The sequence below is a fragment of the Rhea americana genome, unplaced genomic scaffold, assembly GCF_003343005.1.
Source record: "Rhea americana isolate MKP2758 unplaced genomic scaffold, rheAme1 scaffold_42, whole genome shotgun sequence".
NCBI classification, from domain to species: Eukaryota; Metazoa; Chordata; class Aves; order Rheiformes; family Rheidae; genus Rhea; species Rhea americana.
In genome coordinates this window covers 2,475,782-2,491,715 of record NW_028186557.1, presented here as the reverse complement: position 1 = coordinate 2,491,715, position 15,934 = coordinate 2,475,782, and the positions used below count along the sequence as shown (strand labels likewise).

General features: G+C 45.6%; 1 protein-coding gene across 1 annotated transcript in view; it reads left to right on the top strand.

Moving 5' to 3' along the window:
- The window catches only part of PRKCH (protein kinase C eta), a 117,490-nt gene that overhangs the window by 67,517 nt on the left and 34,039 nt on the right, over positions 1-15,934 (top strand). Inside the window, exon 10 of the mRNA XM_085315041.1 lies at positions 4,600-4,754. Within this exon, the coding sequence (XP_085171167.1) occupies positions 4,600-4,754 (155 nt within the window). The remainder of the gene's footprint in view (positions 1-4,599; positions 4,755-15,934) is intronic.

Genomic DNA, 15,934 nt, shown 5'->3' with positions numbered 1-15,934 from the left:
CTCTGGAGTTGTGTTCCTACTGGGGTGTCTCAGCCCCTTCTCCTGCAGAGGCATCAGTATGGATAGAATCAGCAGCCTGTGAGAGCTCTGCTGCAAAGGRCATGTTCTGGAGGCTGAAGAGGTCCTTTTGGTGGCTTCCTTAGCATTTATGTGTGGGTCTTGAATCCCTGTGATATTCTTCCACTGGTGCCTGTCCTGAGAGAAGTCTCCTCTGGCCTCCCTCCTGTCCTTGGCAGAGTGGCTTTTGCAGGGCTACAGTAAGGGGAGGCAACTTTGCCATTACCTGCCCTCGTGTCTGTGCATAGGAAATGCTTCACTTCCCCTTCTCCCTCTGTAGAGCCTGAACTAGGGCCRTGGTACTGCCTTCTCCCATTTACTTTAGCACAAACACCTATGAACAGAGGTAAGGCTCTTACTCCAGCCATCAGCAGAAGCCTTGTCTGACCTTGTCTGGCTTGGGCATGGCCATCAGCTGTGACTCTTAACTGGAAGTGGTAGAAATTAGCCATTGTACTGGCCCTTTTTTGGTGCGAGGAGGGAAAAGATGTTCAATAGAATCTGGATTATTTTTCCCCCCTGTGACAACGAAGAGGGAAGATTTGAGGGTTCAAAGCAGTCTTCTAGTGGAGTTGGTGGGGACAAAGAGCTAAACTGGCGTTTAAGTTGGAGCTTGACAAATTCTTGTGTTTGCAAGGGCTGGTAACCTGTATTTGGCTTGTCCCTCCCAATGGTTTTGGAATTGGAGTCTCCCTTCAGCCACCAACACCTCACTAAGACAACAAACTAACAAATAAACCAAGCAGATACATTTAATTCATATCAAACAGCATTGTATATGCTTCCAACAGCCCCTACCCTGCTAATAGGGCATGGCAAACTCAAATTTAAACAAATAAATGTAAAAACCCATTTCTCTTGCCCTGAAATTGGCAGAGTTAATCTCTAGATGTAGGCTGGCTTTGGAAAGAGCGTATCTGACTCCATGGACTTTGTTTCCTTCAAATGTTTCTTTAATTTACAGTAACAAGTGTTCTGGACCTCTGCTCATCTCGATCCCGGTCGAGAAATGGTGCAATGTGATTTCCTCATGTGGCTGCTGTTGCTGTGAAGGCTTTAACGTCACCATTTCCTGTTGACTCAAAATCTCTTTCTTACTTTCGCCAGCGTCAAACAGAGATAATAGATTAGGGAAAACTTCTGAGCACTGCAAAATATAAAACAGTTGTGAGGATTTCAGCATTAACCCCTGTCTGATCAACCCACTTCAGCTTTCAAATCCTAACTCCCGTTCAGGGCTGCCCAGATATGGGGCACACAACTCTGTCGAATTGCCAGTTGAGGATGTTCCCAGGAGACGAACTATGATCTGCCACCTTAACTCAGAGCTAACCTGAGCCTTCTGTCACTGGTGCTCAGAGCACCTGGGCTCAGGGGAAATTGGTGGAGTCACGTCAGATGTATCAAGTACAAACATATACAAGTATCTGAGCTATCCACTATTTTGAGATTTCCCTTTCCTGCTCTCTTTTAATGCTGTTTGTTCTCCCTTACTCTGTATGCTTCAGATTGCCTTTTTTTTTCCATGAAATATCACTGTTTGAAAAGCTTATTTTACTTCTCAACAGTTCTTAGAAGAGTGGTTGGTCTGGCAAGCTGATGGCCTTGCTTACGGATAAAAAAGAAAAACGTTGCTTTCATTCTCAGATCCTGATCCCTGAAGGACAGTCATTAGCGCTGATGGTTCTAATATTTACTTCCAGGTGCGTAGGAGGCCAGTGCACAAATGCTGTATTATGAAGAACTTGTAACATCCAACCTTATCTTTTCTTCAGTAACCCCATAGGCTCTCTAAGTTTTACTAAATTGGATAGATAATTAGCTGACCAAAAAAAAATAAAGAAAAGAAAAAAAGGAGGAGCGAGAACTAATTTGGCTAGGCAAAAGTTCTATTAAGCCTAGATGGGAGAGCTTCAGTAATTAAATAATCCTTATTTACGTTTGACCTGTGAACGAGACCATGGGTGGAGGTGAATCCTTGGCCGTTGCATTTGTGACCGCAGTAGGTACACATGCGGTGATACTCATTCAGGCTTGCAGTTAGTCTGAAGCAAGAGCTGTGTTTGTTATAAAAAACTGTTAATTCAGGTGGATGTAATTCAGCAGGGATGCGCATTTCAGCATAGGCTGTTTGAGTGCTCACCTAAGCGTTTGAGAAAGAAGAGAAGGTGTTCTCCTTTAAACACATCCAAAGTCCGAGAAGGGCCGTGGAGTTTTGCCAGCACTGGAGAAACTGGACATGTATGTTTTAAGGATTAATTTTGTTTCTCTGAAGCTCCTCTTTAAGAAAAGAGTGGAAAATATGTGTTCTTAACTGTATGCATGTTTATACAAGCATATGCAGTGCTTACATAAATACACACACAGAGCTCTGCTGGTTGCTGGTAAATTAAATTATTTTCTGTAGAAGATCTGGCAGAGGGTTTTTTTTTTTAAGTTTGGGCTTGAAGAGAGACCTGGACAGGCTGGGYTAGATGAGCACGTGGCATGTGGAGAGATCATCGTGGAAGGAGGTGGGAAGGCGTATCAGAGCGATGTGAAAGCTGGCCCAGCTGGCAAGGCAGCAGCTGTGTGCRCAGCAGCTGGAGGATGGGCTGCGGAGCAGGTAGGCATGGCACGGCCAGACGGAGTTCAGCGACTGCTGTGAAGATGTGGCAGCAAAGGTCTGGCGTGGGCTGCAGGTCCCAGGTTCCCGGTGGGATTGTAGCTCTGTGCTGCTCTAGCTATGCTRCTGTTGCAGACCAGCTGGCCAAAGCGTCTTTATACTACTCTAAGATCATGGCAGGGTGAAACAATGAAAAACTGGTTTTGTGTGTGTGTGGACTGGAATTAGCACTCAACACAAGGCTTTGGTGCTACCACAGCAGTATTTTTAGATTACTGGGAACGCGCTTATCTTAGCTTTGCTGCTTCTGGAAGGGGCCCAAGAGAAGCTGGTTAAGAGCCCCGGATGGGGTTGAGAAGAGCACTGTCCTCGTCTGTCATGAGCCATTTGCTTCTCTGCTTGAGCCTGGAGAAGAATGAGAGGATTCCCGGTTGCTTTTCTTCTGCTCCATGCATCCCGAGATGTTAACAGCAGTAGTCATTTCAAGCTGGCTGGCTGCCAGAAAGTGGAGAATGACAGCGGTTATCCTCTTAAATTCAGACAGGGTTTAAAACTTCAGCTTGTAGATGATTAATGTCAGATCTGGGAAGGGGTTTGTAGGGGGAGAGAGAAGGGCAAATAGTACCACTAAAAGTCTGACTGATCTCAAATGAATTGTATGCTTATTTTCCAGTCTGCTTGYTCCCCATATTATTCAGTAAAACCAAAACAGTCAGTGCTAAATGTACTGAAGCRATATAATAAAGGGGAAATTTAGATTCAGTTTGAGAGAATCCTAGGGCTTAGTTTTGTGTCAAATTATTATGTACCCTCCCTCTCACAAGTAAGCAAGTACTCTTTTTGCACAAGTTAAACCTGCATTTGGGTATCCAGACTGTTGAACGTGCAGTTTAAGCAAGCGTATCCTCATCTGTAGACTTTCGCAATAACTAGAGCAAAGGGGGGGGGGGGAACCCTTCAGAAATCAGCAGCTGTGGTTAATAAACWGAGCTTTATTGAACAGATTGCTTTTCTGCCCAGCAGAAACTATGGTATATATTTTGTTCTTATCAGTGCCTTCATCACGTGAAAGTCAATCAGAGCTATGAGGAAAGCTGAGAGCTGAAGGTTTGAAAGGCAGTTGTCATGCAAGCGTATTGCTGGAAATCCCATTCTGCAAAACAGTGCAAACCCCCTGGGAAACAGAGACTAGGGACACCCTAGAGACAGCGTCGGTGTTGCTGTCTCAGAGCTCCCGAGTCAACGCGGTGCAGCTGAAGGCAGCGAGCGGTGTGGTTATGCCCCGCAAACCAAGCCCTCCTACGCTGGACAGAGTCAGCCCGAGCTCATTTCTGAAGGATGTTTTGAGACTGGGATTTCTGGTTGTGTGTGCGTTGGCAGTGCTTTTGCTGCCGGATGTGTACCTGCGCCYGGTCATGAGATTCTCTAGAGTAGCAGAGATTAATTGGAGTCCGTAGTAACATTTTTTTCTTGAGAAAACTGCCGTGTTTAGCAGAGAGTAAACCGTTTCYGACAGATTTTTGTTGTGACTGCTCAGAGAATGCTACTGAAGAGACACCATCCTCTGCGGCATTCAGGCTAAGGATAGTTCAGGAAACCTTCCCGGAGCTGGTTATTGATAAGCACACACCTATGGGTATTTTCAGTCTGCACGTGAACAGGATCTCATTTCACTCCTGGGCAAAATCTGGGGAGGTGGGAGGACTGCAGGGTGAGGAGGAACTGACAGATCTTCCTGCTTTTGACTGAACTTCTATAAAACTCAGATTTTTTTTCCCCCCCAACATCTAATGGGTTTTTGCTCTGTTTTTGTTTAACTGTTTTATTTAGAAGTGTCTATGTATGATAGAGGATCAATTAATTACTATTAATTAATTAATACTGCTGTTTGTATCTGTTTAATGCTGTTTGTGTCTGTTGTGTTTGCGTGTGTGAAGGATCGTCTGTTCTTTGTCATGGAGTTCGTAAATGGCGGGGACTTGATGTTCCATATTCAGAAGTCGCGTCGCTTCGATGAAGATCGGGCCCGCTTCTATGCTGCAGAAATTATTTCAGCCCTTATGTTTCTCCATGAAAGAGGCATCATTTATCGGTGAGCTCTGCATTCATTCATTCTCTTTGTTTGAACCTCACAGCTGAGGCGATAGCTTGAGTTTTCTCCCGGGGTAGATAACTGTCGCTTGCTGCCCACCAGGAACAAGTTGGCAGATGGGATAACAGTACCAGCACTTTCACACTGCAGATCGTCAAAGGTGTGTCCAGCTCCCAGGAAGGAGTGAAACTACTGTCTGCGGTATTGACTACAGGGAGGATTTTCAATGATGGATGTGCGAACAGGGAGAAAAATAGGGTTTTGCTCCCAGGGCACAGGGGCTAGATGATGTGCTGATGCCAATTCACATGRCTCTGTTGACTTAGCTGCTTTGTATCAGTTGAAGAATCACTCTTCAAACTGCACCTAGATGCCCTTCGGTGAAGGGCTGGCTACCTGCTGGGTGTTATCTGCTGAAAAACAGAGGCCTCCGCAGTGCTGGTCTGGCTGTATCCTGCTGTAGAGCACATGTCAGAGCAATGACAGAGGGAGGCACTAAGTAAAACCTTACTGGGTTGTCCCGGAGGTAAGTACAAGGAGCTGTTGCCCTTGCCACTGTGTGCCTTGTTATTTAAAGGCCAATCTGTGATAGCTACACCCTGCCTCTTTATTTTCCTGTATTAGCTATGGGACTGTGATCAAACCCTATCTGACATACCTATCCAGTGCTGCTCARCTACTAAATGTGTTTTCTTTCCTGCTACGATCCTACAGCAAGAGTTTTTTTTTTTTTTTTTTTCCTGTCCATGCCTGCATTTGGCACGTTTGGGTTTGCAGCAGAATCCGAGCGTTGCTGCTTCCCTCCATGAGCCTCTGCTCCCAGGCCTCAAGGATTATGGTTGTTCTCAGGAAGCCCTTGGTTGGAAGCCATTTCCCATACATAGCATTGTTGTTTTGTCATTCTTCAGTACCCAGGGGGACAGTTTGGTTATTTGTGTTCTCTTCCGTGCTGCCAAAGTGCTCCGCTGTCGGTGCAAACATCAAGGCGTGGATCAGCCAGACAGTCTGCTTTGCGGTGGCCTCTCTGACCAAGGTCATCCCTGTGCATAAACCAAGGGGCAGAACAAGGCCTTTTCTGGGGCAGAACAGAGCAACTTGAGCAGGGGGGCTTCAGACAACCTGGTTAAACGGAAAGGTCTCGTTCTGACATGCCTTGCAGAGTGCTTCTGGTATCTTCTTGCCCAGAGTGCTGGAGAGGAGGAGCRGTCAGTTGTTTCATCTGAGCCCTGTTAGTTGGATTCCCACAGCAAAGCATGCGTGTTTAAGTACAGTGCACCATAGCCCTGCTCAGTCCCACCTGTGGCATGCTAGCACTGCAAAGAGTGACGTTAACTCTCTCCCTTTGCTGCTCGTTACGCTTGGTACCCTGGAACCCACAGCGGGGTCCAGGATGGGAGCGATTCCAGGTAAAGTCGGTCTCTGTCAGTGCCGTTTCGTACTGTGGGTTTGACCAGATGTTCGGTTTTGAGCTTTGCGTAGCTGAGCTCAGGTGATGCTGTTCTGTGTTTGGTAGTGTATCTTTCCACATCAAATAAACTCAGGTTTTGATCCTGGCTCTAAAACCAGCGTAGCTAAACTGGCCCAAGGGTTGCGCTAGGGACACTTTCCTGATGGCGAGATTGTAAGATAAACCAAGTAAAAGCAACTTCCTTCTTTTTCTAGCTTGAGCTCCAATAAGAAACAGATGGTCAGGTGCAGAARGAGAGAACATTACACTATTTTTTAAGTATGAAATCATAAGATATATGTGGCACAGTTAAATAGAGAAGGCATGTCATGTTAGTATTCTCTGGGTCTTGAGAGTATGAGAATTACCAGCGATTTACACCGTATGCATTGAGCTTCTAAAGCACAGAGATTGTCTGCACAGAATAGCAAATCTGCTTACTCTGCAGCTGGATTTCAGTCTAATTCTTCCCTTGTGAATAATGCCAGCCTCTGAAGAGAGCCCCTGCCAGATAATTACACAAATGACATTATCCTTAAAATAGTGACATCCAGTAGTTATTGTCAATCATTCAGCAGCAAAATTGTGTCTGCACATAACGTAACGCCTCTGTGCTTGCAGCTTGTCCTGTGTCCTCCTCCTGCCTGTCACCAGGTAGAAGTAATCTATCTCTCTGAATTTTTGGCACTCTTCAAGTGCTACTGGAATTCATGACAGAAAGTGGAGGAGTAATTGAAAAGCTCCTCGAACACCTGAATGGGCTTCGATCTTTTTGTAGGGAAACTGGTCGAACTGTGAGGTCGGGTAGCTTCAGCTGCATGAAGCTGACTTGGATTTGTTTAGATTAGTTGGGGTGACTCCGTTCTGGAAGATGCGGAGCTGCAGGTTGTGGCTGCGTCGTGCTGAGATAGTTTTGTGTTGGGTTGCAAACACTGGGCTTTGGAGAGGTGTGCGACACAACGAGATCCAGGCAGGAGTTTTATCGTTTCCTTTTCCTGGCACACATAGCTAATTTGAAATAGCTTTGTGCAGTATTTCTGCACAAAGRTACTGTGAATCCGCAAGGATGGTGTTCCTTGGGCAGATGGTGTATTTTGGTGAGCTGTGACTTTTTACAATGAAAACCAGACTCCCTGCTGGATTGACACTCTCATAGGATGATTTTCGTGATCTTTCRTGAATTTTTCAGTGATTGCTTCTCATTTGGATGCAGTCATTGAATGAAAGTCTGATTTTCGTTACTAAGCCCTGGCCTGACTGGAAGTCCTGCAAATGTGTATGGACATACTTGGCGTTTCTGAAAATGAGTTATCAATTTCATAGTTCTTTTTTGTATTTGCAACACTGCAAAAGAGAAATGACTTTCTGGCCTCATCAAAGAAACATCTCTGACTTGCCCTCAGCTGAGTTTTAGCTGTCAAATCAACACCGCCTATTTATAGTTGCTTCCTTAAAAAAAAAAAATGTTGACAAGTATAGCACAGTTCCATATCCTATCATACAGGGGGTAGAACTAGAATTAATCCAGCCGTGAAGAGAAGCTTTTCAACATGTCAAATCACAGTATATTTTGCACCCCTGACCACAGAAGGGTAGCACAAGGACATATTTGGGATCAGCTTGAGTTGATTGTTGCCAAAAAAAGGTTAGGTGATGCTCAAAGCTGTTGTAGATACAATCTTTGCTCACYGGGGCAGTATTCTTGCATTGCTTCTTTAAGCTTACTTGTAAAGGCAAGCAGCGTGCTTCCTTCTTCCCTCTGTGAATGTGTGTCAGTGGGGATATGGTGGGAGATGAGACAGGGTTACTTTTCAGAGTGTGTCTCTGCTACCCACGGAGGCGGTACAGCAGGCAGTACATGTTGACATACCTAAGTTAGTCTGAGCTTACCTATATCTGGAAGCAGAGGTAGCGTCACCTCTGCACCCTGTGCTGCAATACTGGTTGCGCCAGCCCCGGGTACGGATTGCRTAGCAGAGCGCGATGTGGCCCAACTCGCAGCTCAGCACAGTGCAATGGTAGGTATAGCATCAAGGGTATAGGCAGCGTAGGATGTAGGTAATAGAGCTGACTAAGAGCTAGAGGAGCTAAAGAGTTGGGATGGAAAAGCTAGGGAGAAAACTGGCTGCWGGATGAACGAGAAACTTGTTGTATTCTGAGGGCTCGTGCTAGTTAGCTTGTTCCACTGCCATTACAGCTATATAGATGTTTCTAATGCACCTGGCTCTTCTAGAGATAATAAGGGTGTCTGCATGTGCTCTGTCACACTTCTGAATGTGGCAGGGTGTGCACAGAGTCCCCGTGCTCTGTTGTTGCACCASCCACCGAAATAAAAGGCAGCAAACCATTGGGCATGGTCCTTTGGAAGGCAGAAGGTAATGGTGCAATTATGCAGATGAGAGCATGGTCTTGCCTTGGGGCTGAATACTAGCTCTTGAAGAAAATATGATGTGCTTGTTAATGGCAAGTGTTAAGGCCTTGTTTCTGTGTGTTATCTGGAAGCATCGCCTTCATGTGTGTAAAGCTTGTTATGATGGGGAAAAGCACCTTCTCCTGTGATTTCTGGAAAGATTGCTGGGTGCTGGCCAGGTCTCTGAAATCATTGCCTTGCTTAGTTCAGGAGACCCATCAGGACTGCAGCTGTATGTCCCATGACTCTTGGTTTTTATAGAGAATTAATTTTTTGTAACAAGTTAATTCCCTGCCAATTCAAACAACACGCCTGTGACGTTTGGAGGAAGGTTTACATAAGCCTTTTAAGGACACCAATTTTGCCAAAAATTTGTATTAACAGAATCAACAGTAAAGTTCCTTTCAGCAAAATCAATTAAAAATTACATGCTGAAAACAGAAGCCAAATGCCTTTTCTAATTACACAGAGTCACTGTTAACAGTGCTAATCTTACTAGTGCGATGTTTGCTTTTTCCAAAGGTCAAGACATTATAGACATGGCTTCTCCCATGCTCTCTCTGTTCTTTTTGCAAATTGTGACTTTCTTTTTTTTTTTTTAATTCTCATCTCAGGTTACCCTTTTTCACATCTGGAGTCAGATCTTGTTTCCCCTGAAGCCAAGTGGACTTTCCTCAAGGATTTAAGCTGGCAGTCATCTGAGTCCRCTGCTGCTACCAGCAGTGCCCAGCAAGGCTGGCTGGGGGCAGGGGGCTACGCAGGGATCACCCTTGCTTTGCTTAGGTGCTGCCCATAGCTATGTTCCTCTTAGCAAATAAGGTAAAGATTTTGTTTAACGAGGTGTCGGAGGGGAGGAGGTGGGAAGCAGCTCAGCTGGCACTGAAATGGGTTCACTCTGTGGAGCACCGTAATTCCGGCTGCGGGAGATGGTCCGTATTGCTTCAAGGCYTCGATTCAGGAGAGCTCCTAGACTTCGTGCTTTCCAGAATCGGGGCCAGGGAGACTAGAGCATATATTTGAGAGCAGGGCAAAATTAAAGGTGGGCTACATAATAAGAGCAGCAGAAAGAATGAAATATAAGCTGATTTTTAGGGTGAACGAGTGAAGCAGATCAGCTGAAAGTGGTGAACTGGCACCCGATAGCGTGCTAAAAGCCCAGTCCCTAGAGGAAACTGCTTAGTGCAGAAGAGACGTTTCCCTGCTAGAGTCTCTGAAAGTCCTTCATTCGGCTTTAGAAAATATATAGGAATATCTGTCCGGGTGGGAAAACTCATGTCAAAGATAACCAGTGTTAGTGGTGACAGTCAACAGCTCGTGTAGGTTGATTTGTGCTTATAGGTGGTATATCTTCTACGGTGTTGTCCCCTAAAATGTGCTTGTTGCGTGGTTGTGAGCTGGGCTCTTTTACAGCATGTTTAAAGCATTGGTTCCCTGGACTTGATCAGAACGGAAAATGCAGAGAAAACAGCCTCTCACGTTTCCATGTCATGTTTAATCAGTCACTCTGCGGGACAGTTGAGTCCTGATTTACATTTGTGCTTACGAAGAACAGTCCTGTTTTGAGATCCGCGTATCAGATCTCTGTGCCCCATTGACTCCACTGTACATAGTCTGCGAACTTTAATACAACTTTCCACATGACTAAGGGCTACTGAATAGCCTACAGAAGTTATTGGCTCTGCTAGTGCCTCTTTCTCCCGTATTGTTATTTAAAGGGATTGATTTGAAACCTGCAAGCCTTGCACAAAGCGAGCGCGTATAAATCGTAAAAASCCAGAGCTCGAAGGGGCCTCGAGAGCTCGTCTAGCCGTCCGTCTGCCGCAGGGCCAGAAAACCTTTCCCAAAGTGCACGTCCCTGGTACCTTCACTGTTGTCCTCCTTTCGCGTAGTTGTTACGCTCGCGTGTAATAACTTGTACTCTTGGAGGCTCGGACGCCCAGTTAGCAAGTGCTTGAGATGAGAGTTTAGTGTTAGCTGGGAATTCACGTACCAGTGCACTAAAAATAAGTAATATCGCYCCTACATGGAGGGGATAAGCGATTTGGCTTAGGTGTGGCAGTGTGTCCTGTCATTCTTCGTTCAAATCCTACGTCCTTCTGGAGGCGTTTCACGATTAGTAACACACAGATGCAAAAACACACAGAGGCAAATTAAGAAATAGCTGCATGTAAGGATTGCAGCCAGATCCTTAAAGAAAGGAGCCCAGAATTAGGCGGATTCCTTAAAACCTCAGATTACTTCAAAATGTTTAGATTAGAACTTTCTAAAATAATAAATGACCTTTTTTGACACTGTCTTTTGTCCTCTCTTTTTCCCTTTGGGGACAAAAAAAAAAAGTCAAAGGCAAGGCAAGAGGAGAAAAAATAAAAATGGAAATATTTCCATTTTTAATAGTCATGTAAAACTATTTTTGAAAACTGTCTGTAAATATTATTGCACTTCTTTATCCAAAGTTAGTCTGACTCTTAATATGTTCCCTGATTATCAAGGGCACTCAGGCCTATAATTTTACACCCAATTTTGAAAACTTTTGTTCTCAAGTTGCCTGGTGTTAATCTCGTCATTATATTGGCCTTTTCTGTACCCATCTGCCTCCTAGAATTAAAATTTGAATCGAGAAAGCTTTCGGTATTAATATCAGCAAATATGACCCCTGAGTTAGCATTAGGAAGACTGATGTTTATAGGTGAGGAAAAGGTCTCTGTCAGCCTTAATTATAATAAATTTTTTATACTTTTTTTTTTTTTTAGAAGAAAGATTATGCCAACAAAATGCTATTGCATCTGCTCTCTCTGGCTTGCTGAAATGGAAGATTTCTTGCAACATGACATGTTGCAGTGGGTGAAGCTACTATGTATGTAAGAGTGATGATGAGAAAATGGGTATAGTTGATACAGTTAGCCTGCAGCAGCTGGCATTGCTATACAGGGAGGATTTGACATAGTCTTTTAGCAGTGGCAAGATACAGCTACTAATGTTTCTTTGGTCAATAATCCCAATTTCCAAATTTTGTTGTTTATGCCAGTGGGTTTTAGATACTCAGTTGCTATACAAAGAAAGGGATTTTTCTAAAGTCTCTTAATAGCTTTTAGTATATCAGAGATACGATTGAAATGGCTTCCCTGGTTCAAAGTCATCAGCTGCCTGTAACGATTGCATTAAAAAAAACCCTGAAAGTAATGACTCCTTAGAATGTCAACTTTTAGGTTGCAACATTGCAGCAGTAGTTGCATGCTTTATACTCAGAATTTCCACAGAAGAAAATTCAAAAACTTTTAGCTTTGTCACAGCGAAAGAACTCGAAAATCAGTCTCCAAACGCAAAGTAATCCTACAGGCTAGAAGCTCCAGGGTGCCGAGCACCTCCGATTCCTTTGCCGCGTTCACCCAGCGCCTCGCAATTAGAGGTCATAGCTCGAACTGTGCCCACGCCTTGTAAAGCCGTGGCAGGTAATAGTAGTGTCTCTAGCAGTCGTGGTGCTGCAACGCGAGCCGGAGCTGGCGGCCGTGGGGCGAGGACCCGTCCTCGGGCAGGATGGCTGGCACGGTGGTAGCTGCGAGGTTGCAGTTAGCTGCTGGTGCYGGCTAGAGTGGAAATGGCCTTTTCCCATCCCCATGGAGCGAGGGGAAAGCGTTACTCATCATCTGGCCTCTGAGTCACAGCACCTTTGCTGTGAGTAGGATCGAACGCCTCCCCTTTTATGAGGCCATGCCTAAAGGCACAATTTAGTCTCAAAATTGTATTACCTGATTATTATTCCACTAAAGCTAGTGGCAAAATTCCCAGTGCCAGCAATGGAAACAGGAGCAAACCATAGCGATTGAGCTACTTATAGGGCGTGATATATTCAAAACCGCAGAGATGCTCCAGGTTCTGAACTGATTTTGTCAGAATCAATTAAAGATTCAGAAGCACCATTTATTATTAACGTCTAGAGCAGTTTTCACAAATCTCTTAGCAGCATAGGAATASTGGAGAAGTGCTCCTGAATGAGAAAAATTACTTCCAGCTAAGAGAGGTTATTTTCTAGCTAAATCTCAGATCCAGGCATTTTGCCATGGCAAAGTTTGTCCAATAAGAATGTGAATATTTGCATCTGAACCGCTAAAGTGGTGAGGGAACATGCGGCATTGCGAGGTAGCCAAGCTCCTGGATCTGGGCCATTTTGGGGGCGGGCAGCAGAGTCGCAGAGCCGTGCCAAAGTGGGTCATGGCCGTTTTGTTTATTGTAGAGGAAAAGGAAGGGGGCTGGAAAGGGCTTGGGTGGGAAACTGGGAAAAGCCATGTGAACTGTGCAGCGTAGCGCTGGGAATTACGTACAAGATTATGTGGTGGAAGGAGTGGTAGGAGGTGACTCCTCCAAACTCCCTTTGGTTTTTCAAGTAAACCTGTGTGCGCTGTGGTGGTGAGGTGCAGTGCATCTCAGCGCACAGGCTCTGTGGTGCACGTGTTAGAAGCTGAAATGGGTGCGTGGCATTTAGTGTGCAGGYTTTGGGTTGTCGTCTGCCTTCTCTGGATCCGGTTGCGTTCCTTTTGACATCTACTCGGCAATGAAGATGTAACAAGGGTCCTGTATCCTTGTTGACTTGTGCCTAAAGGCTGCAACAGTGTGCTTCGTATTTCAGTATCTCAATATTTCAATATCTCCTGACTGTAACGTAATGCTTATATGTTTATCTGTGTCTTGGGGACTTTGACACAATTTTATTGATTTAATTTAGCCCTTTGCATTGCCTATGCTTTCTCTTAAATGTTTCTCTTGTTCTGTATCCACCCTTTCTAGTTGAAGCTCCCCCGTTTAGTGTTGCTCGTGTCACAGGTTTGAAACCTGGTGCCCAAGGAGCAGGATGGCAGTCAAAGTTTCTGCATTCAGCCTCTCTGGTGCACAGCAAGGAGCAAAGAGCCTGGCAGTTGGCTACAGCTTYCTGCTTCCCTGCCCAGCCCTGATATAAGTGAGGAAGCCAAGGAGTTGTTCTGCCTTCTGCCAGCTGGCCGCGCTCCCAAAGAGACAGCCCACCCACCGCGAAGGTCGGAGCACAGCGCGGGCTGGCCGCTCTGCCCCCGCTCGGCGGCTCTGCCCTTGCACCAGCCCCACGGCGTGGAGCAAGAGCCAGTCCTGCCAGTTCTGCTCCTGCTGGGCTCTCTCTGGGGCCAGAACTGTTCCCCACGGGAGGGTTTTAGCTCTCCTTCTCCTTTGTGCTGCTTGGGACACAGCAAGCCGGCGAATCCGGCTCTGGCTGTTCCCTCTTGAAGTGACGCAGTTTGTGCACAAACACTGTGGAAGAGGAAACAACCTGTGTGTCCATATTCATTGTGGATTAAGTGGGACAGGGGCTGAAAACCATTATTTGTTTGAGGGACTAATTGATCGTACAGACAGAGCCAGCAGTGGATGACTTGTAGAGCATGGCACAGCTCTCCATCCTCTCTCACCCGTTCTTTGGACGAGATGCTCTGCAGTCCATGAAATGCCCACAGCGGGCAGGCGGCATGGGCATCGGGCAGCCCCAGGCAGCCTGCCTCGCACYTCGAGCTGCAGAGATGATTTCAGAGTTGCAATGACTGATGGATTGCAGCCAATCTGCAAGTGGTAAGTTTTGAGATGTGATGAGTGTAATTCATACCTCACTGAAAAAAATCACAAGTTATCCCTTACACAAAGAGAAAGCAGCCAAAAAAATCTTACTGCACCGTGTTTGTTAAATAGTTTTATCTATGAATTAGCCACTTGGAGCATACTTTCCTCTCTGCTTTTGGAAAGGCCATAATAACCTGTGTTTCTTGATAGAAACCATGATGTTTTGGGAAGGAGTCAGAGCAAAGTAAAATTGGCTTTTGAACCTCTCAAGCCACAAAATGTCTGCAGTTTGCCTGGGCCTAAATATGATTCATGAGTGGAAAGTCTCTGTGTTGTGTCCCCCTACACCCTTTTGATCTAGAGAAATTGCTCAACTTGATGATCATTCAACCTAGTGACTATCTGGTCTGTGATAGTCCCAGGGAAAAGAGGTATTTTGTGCGATAAAATTAATGGAGAAGTTTGGAGTCTCCTCTATTTATCTACCTCAGCATCTCTCTTTGCAGCTACCTTCAAAGTCCTTCAGGACTGACAGCATTCCCCAAGCCAAATGGCAGTCAGATAAAGGCTCCTGCCAGAGCTTTTCCCTGCTGCTTCCCAGCATCAGCCAAGGGCATCTCTTGAGTGACCATCTGATCCCTGCTGGCTRGGAAGCAAGAAAGCAAATTCCAGTTACTGCCATGAACCAGTAAGCCAACACTGGGCTGAGGGTGCATGGAAGGGAGGGGATGTCAGTTTTTGGAGGCTAGCTGTTCCCGAGTAAAACATGGCATGGAATAATTGGATCTCTCCATGATGTATCATGTCTAGGATGGGCTAATTTAAGTCACTGTCTGCTTGACTGAGAGATTTCACTGCTTTTTCTTCACCCATCTTATAACTAGGCTCATGCAGAAATCTCTGCTGTGAATTACTGCTCCAAAGGTTCCCAAGTTTTGGGTCTACTTGGTCTTCTGCAAGAAGCCCTTACTGTGGTCTGGAGCAGGTCAAGCTGTGTTCTCCCTGTTCCCTGTGGGTTTTCATCCAGTTCGAAGATGGCTGTCCCTCAGGGGGGTTGGTTTATGGATGTGTACACCTAATTTTCTTAGGCTCCTGGTCCCTAATTGCCTGAAGCCCACAGTGAATACATGAGGATTTATATAGCTGCTGGTATTACATACTGGTTATAAGTGCCATTGGTAAAGTCATACCTTTTTAGGTCTGTGCTGACAGGACCTTTCACAGTATTGGCCCTCGTGGGCGACTGTGTCCCGGGCACTGTTACGTAAGGAAGAATTTCAGCATTAATTATGTGTCTTGGCCTCAGGATTAAGTCTGTCACTCTGGACACCAATAGTAGTCTCAGAAGCTTCAGAGTAGCATCTGGAAGCCAAAAAAACAAGTTTATTTTGTAGGCTTTGGGTTCGTCCTCCTAGGACATTCGTCCTTTAGGGTCATTGCTCCTTTTTTCCCTGCCACTGCAAAGCGATGGCAGGTTTTCTGGAGAACCTCCTGAGCACAGCCAACATGCAAGACTATCGGAGCTGCTGAGGTTTGGCAGTTCCAGCCAGGCAGATGGGGGGGGGGGGGAGGAAAAAAAAAAAAGAAAAAAACGTTTCAGTTTGCTCTCAGCCACCTTCCTCCTTCTGGTGGCCCTGAGGAGGGGCAGAGGCGAAGCTGCAGAGCCTCCTGCCACTGGCGTCATTAATGCTCGTTAAGCCAGGATGGAAACAAACCCAAACAACAACAGTCTCCAAATTATTCTGT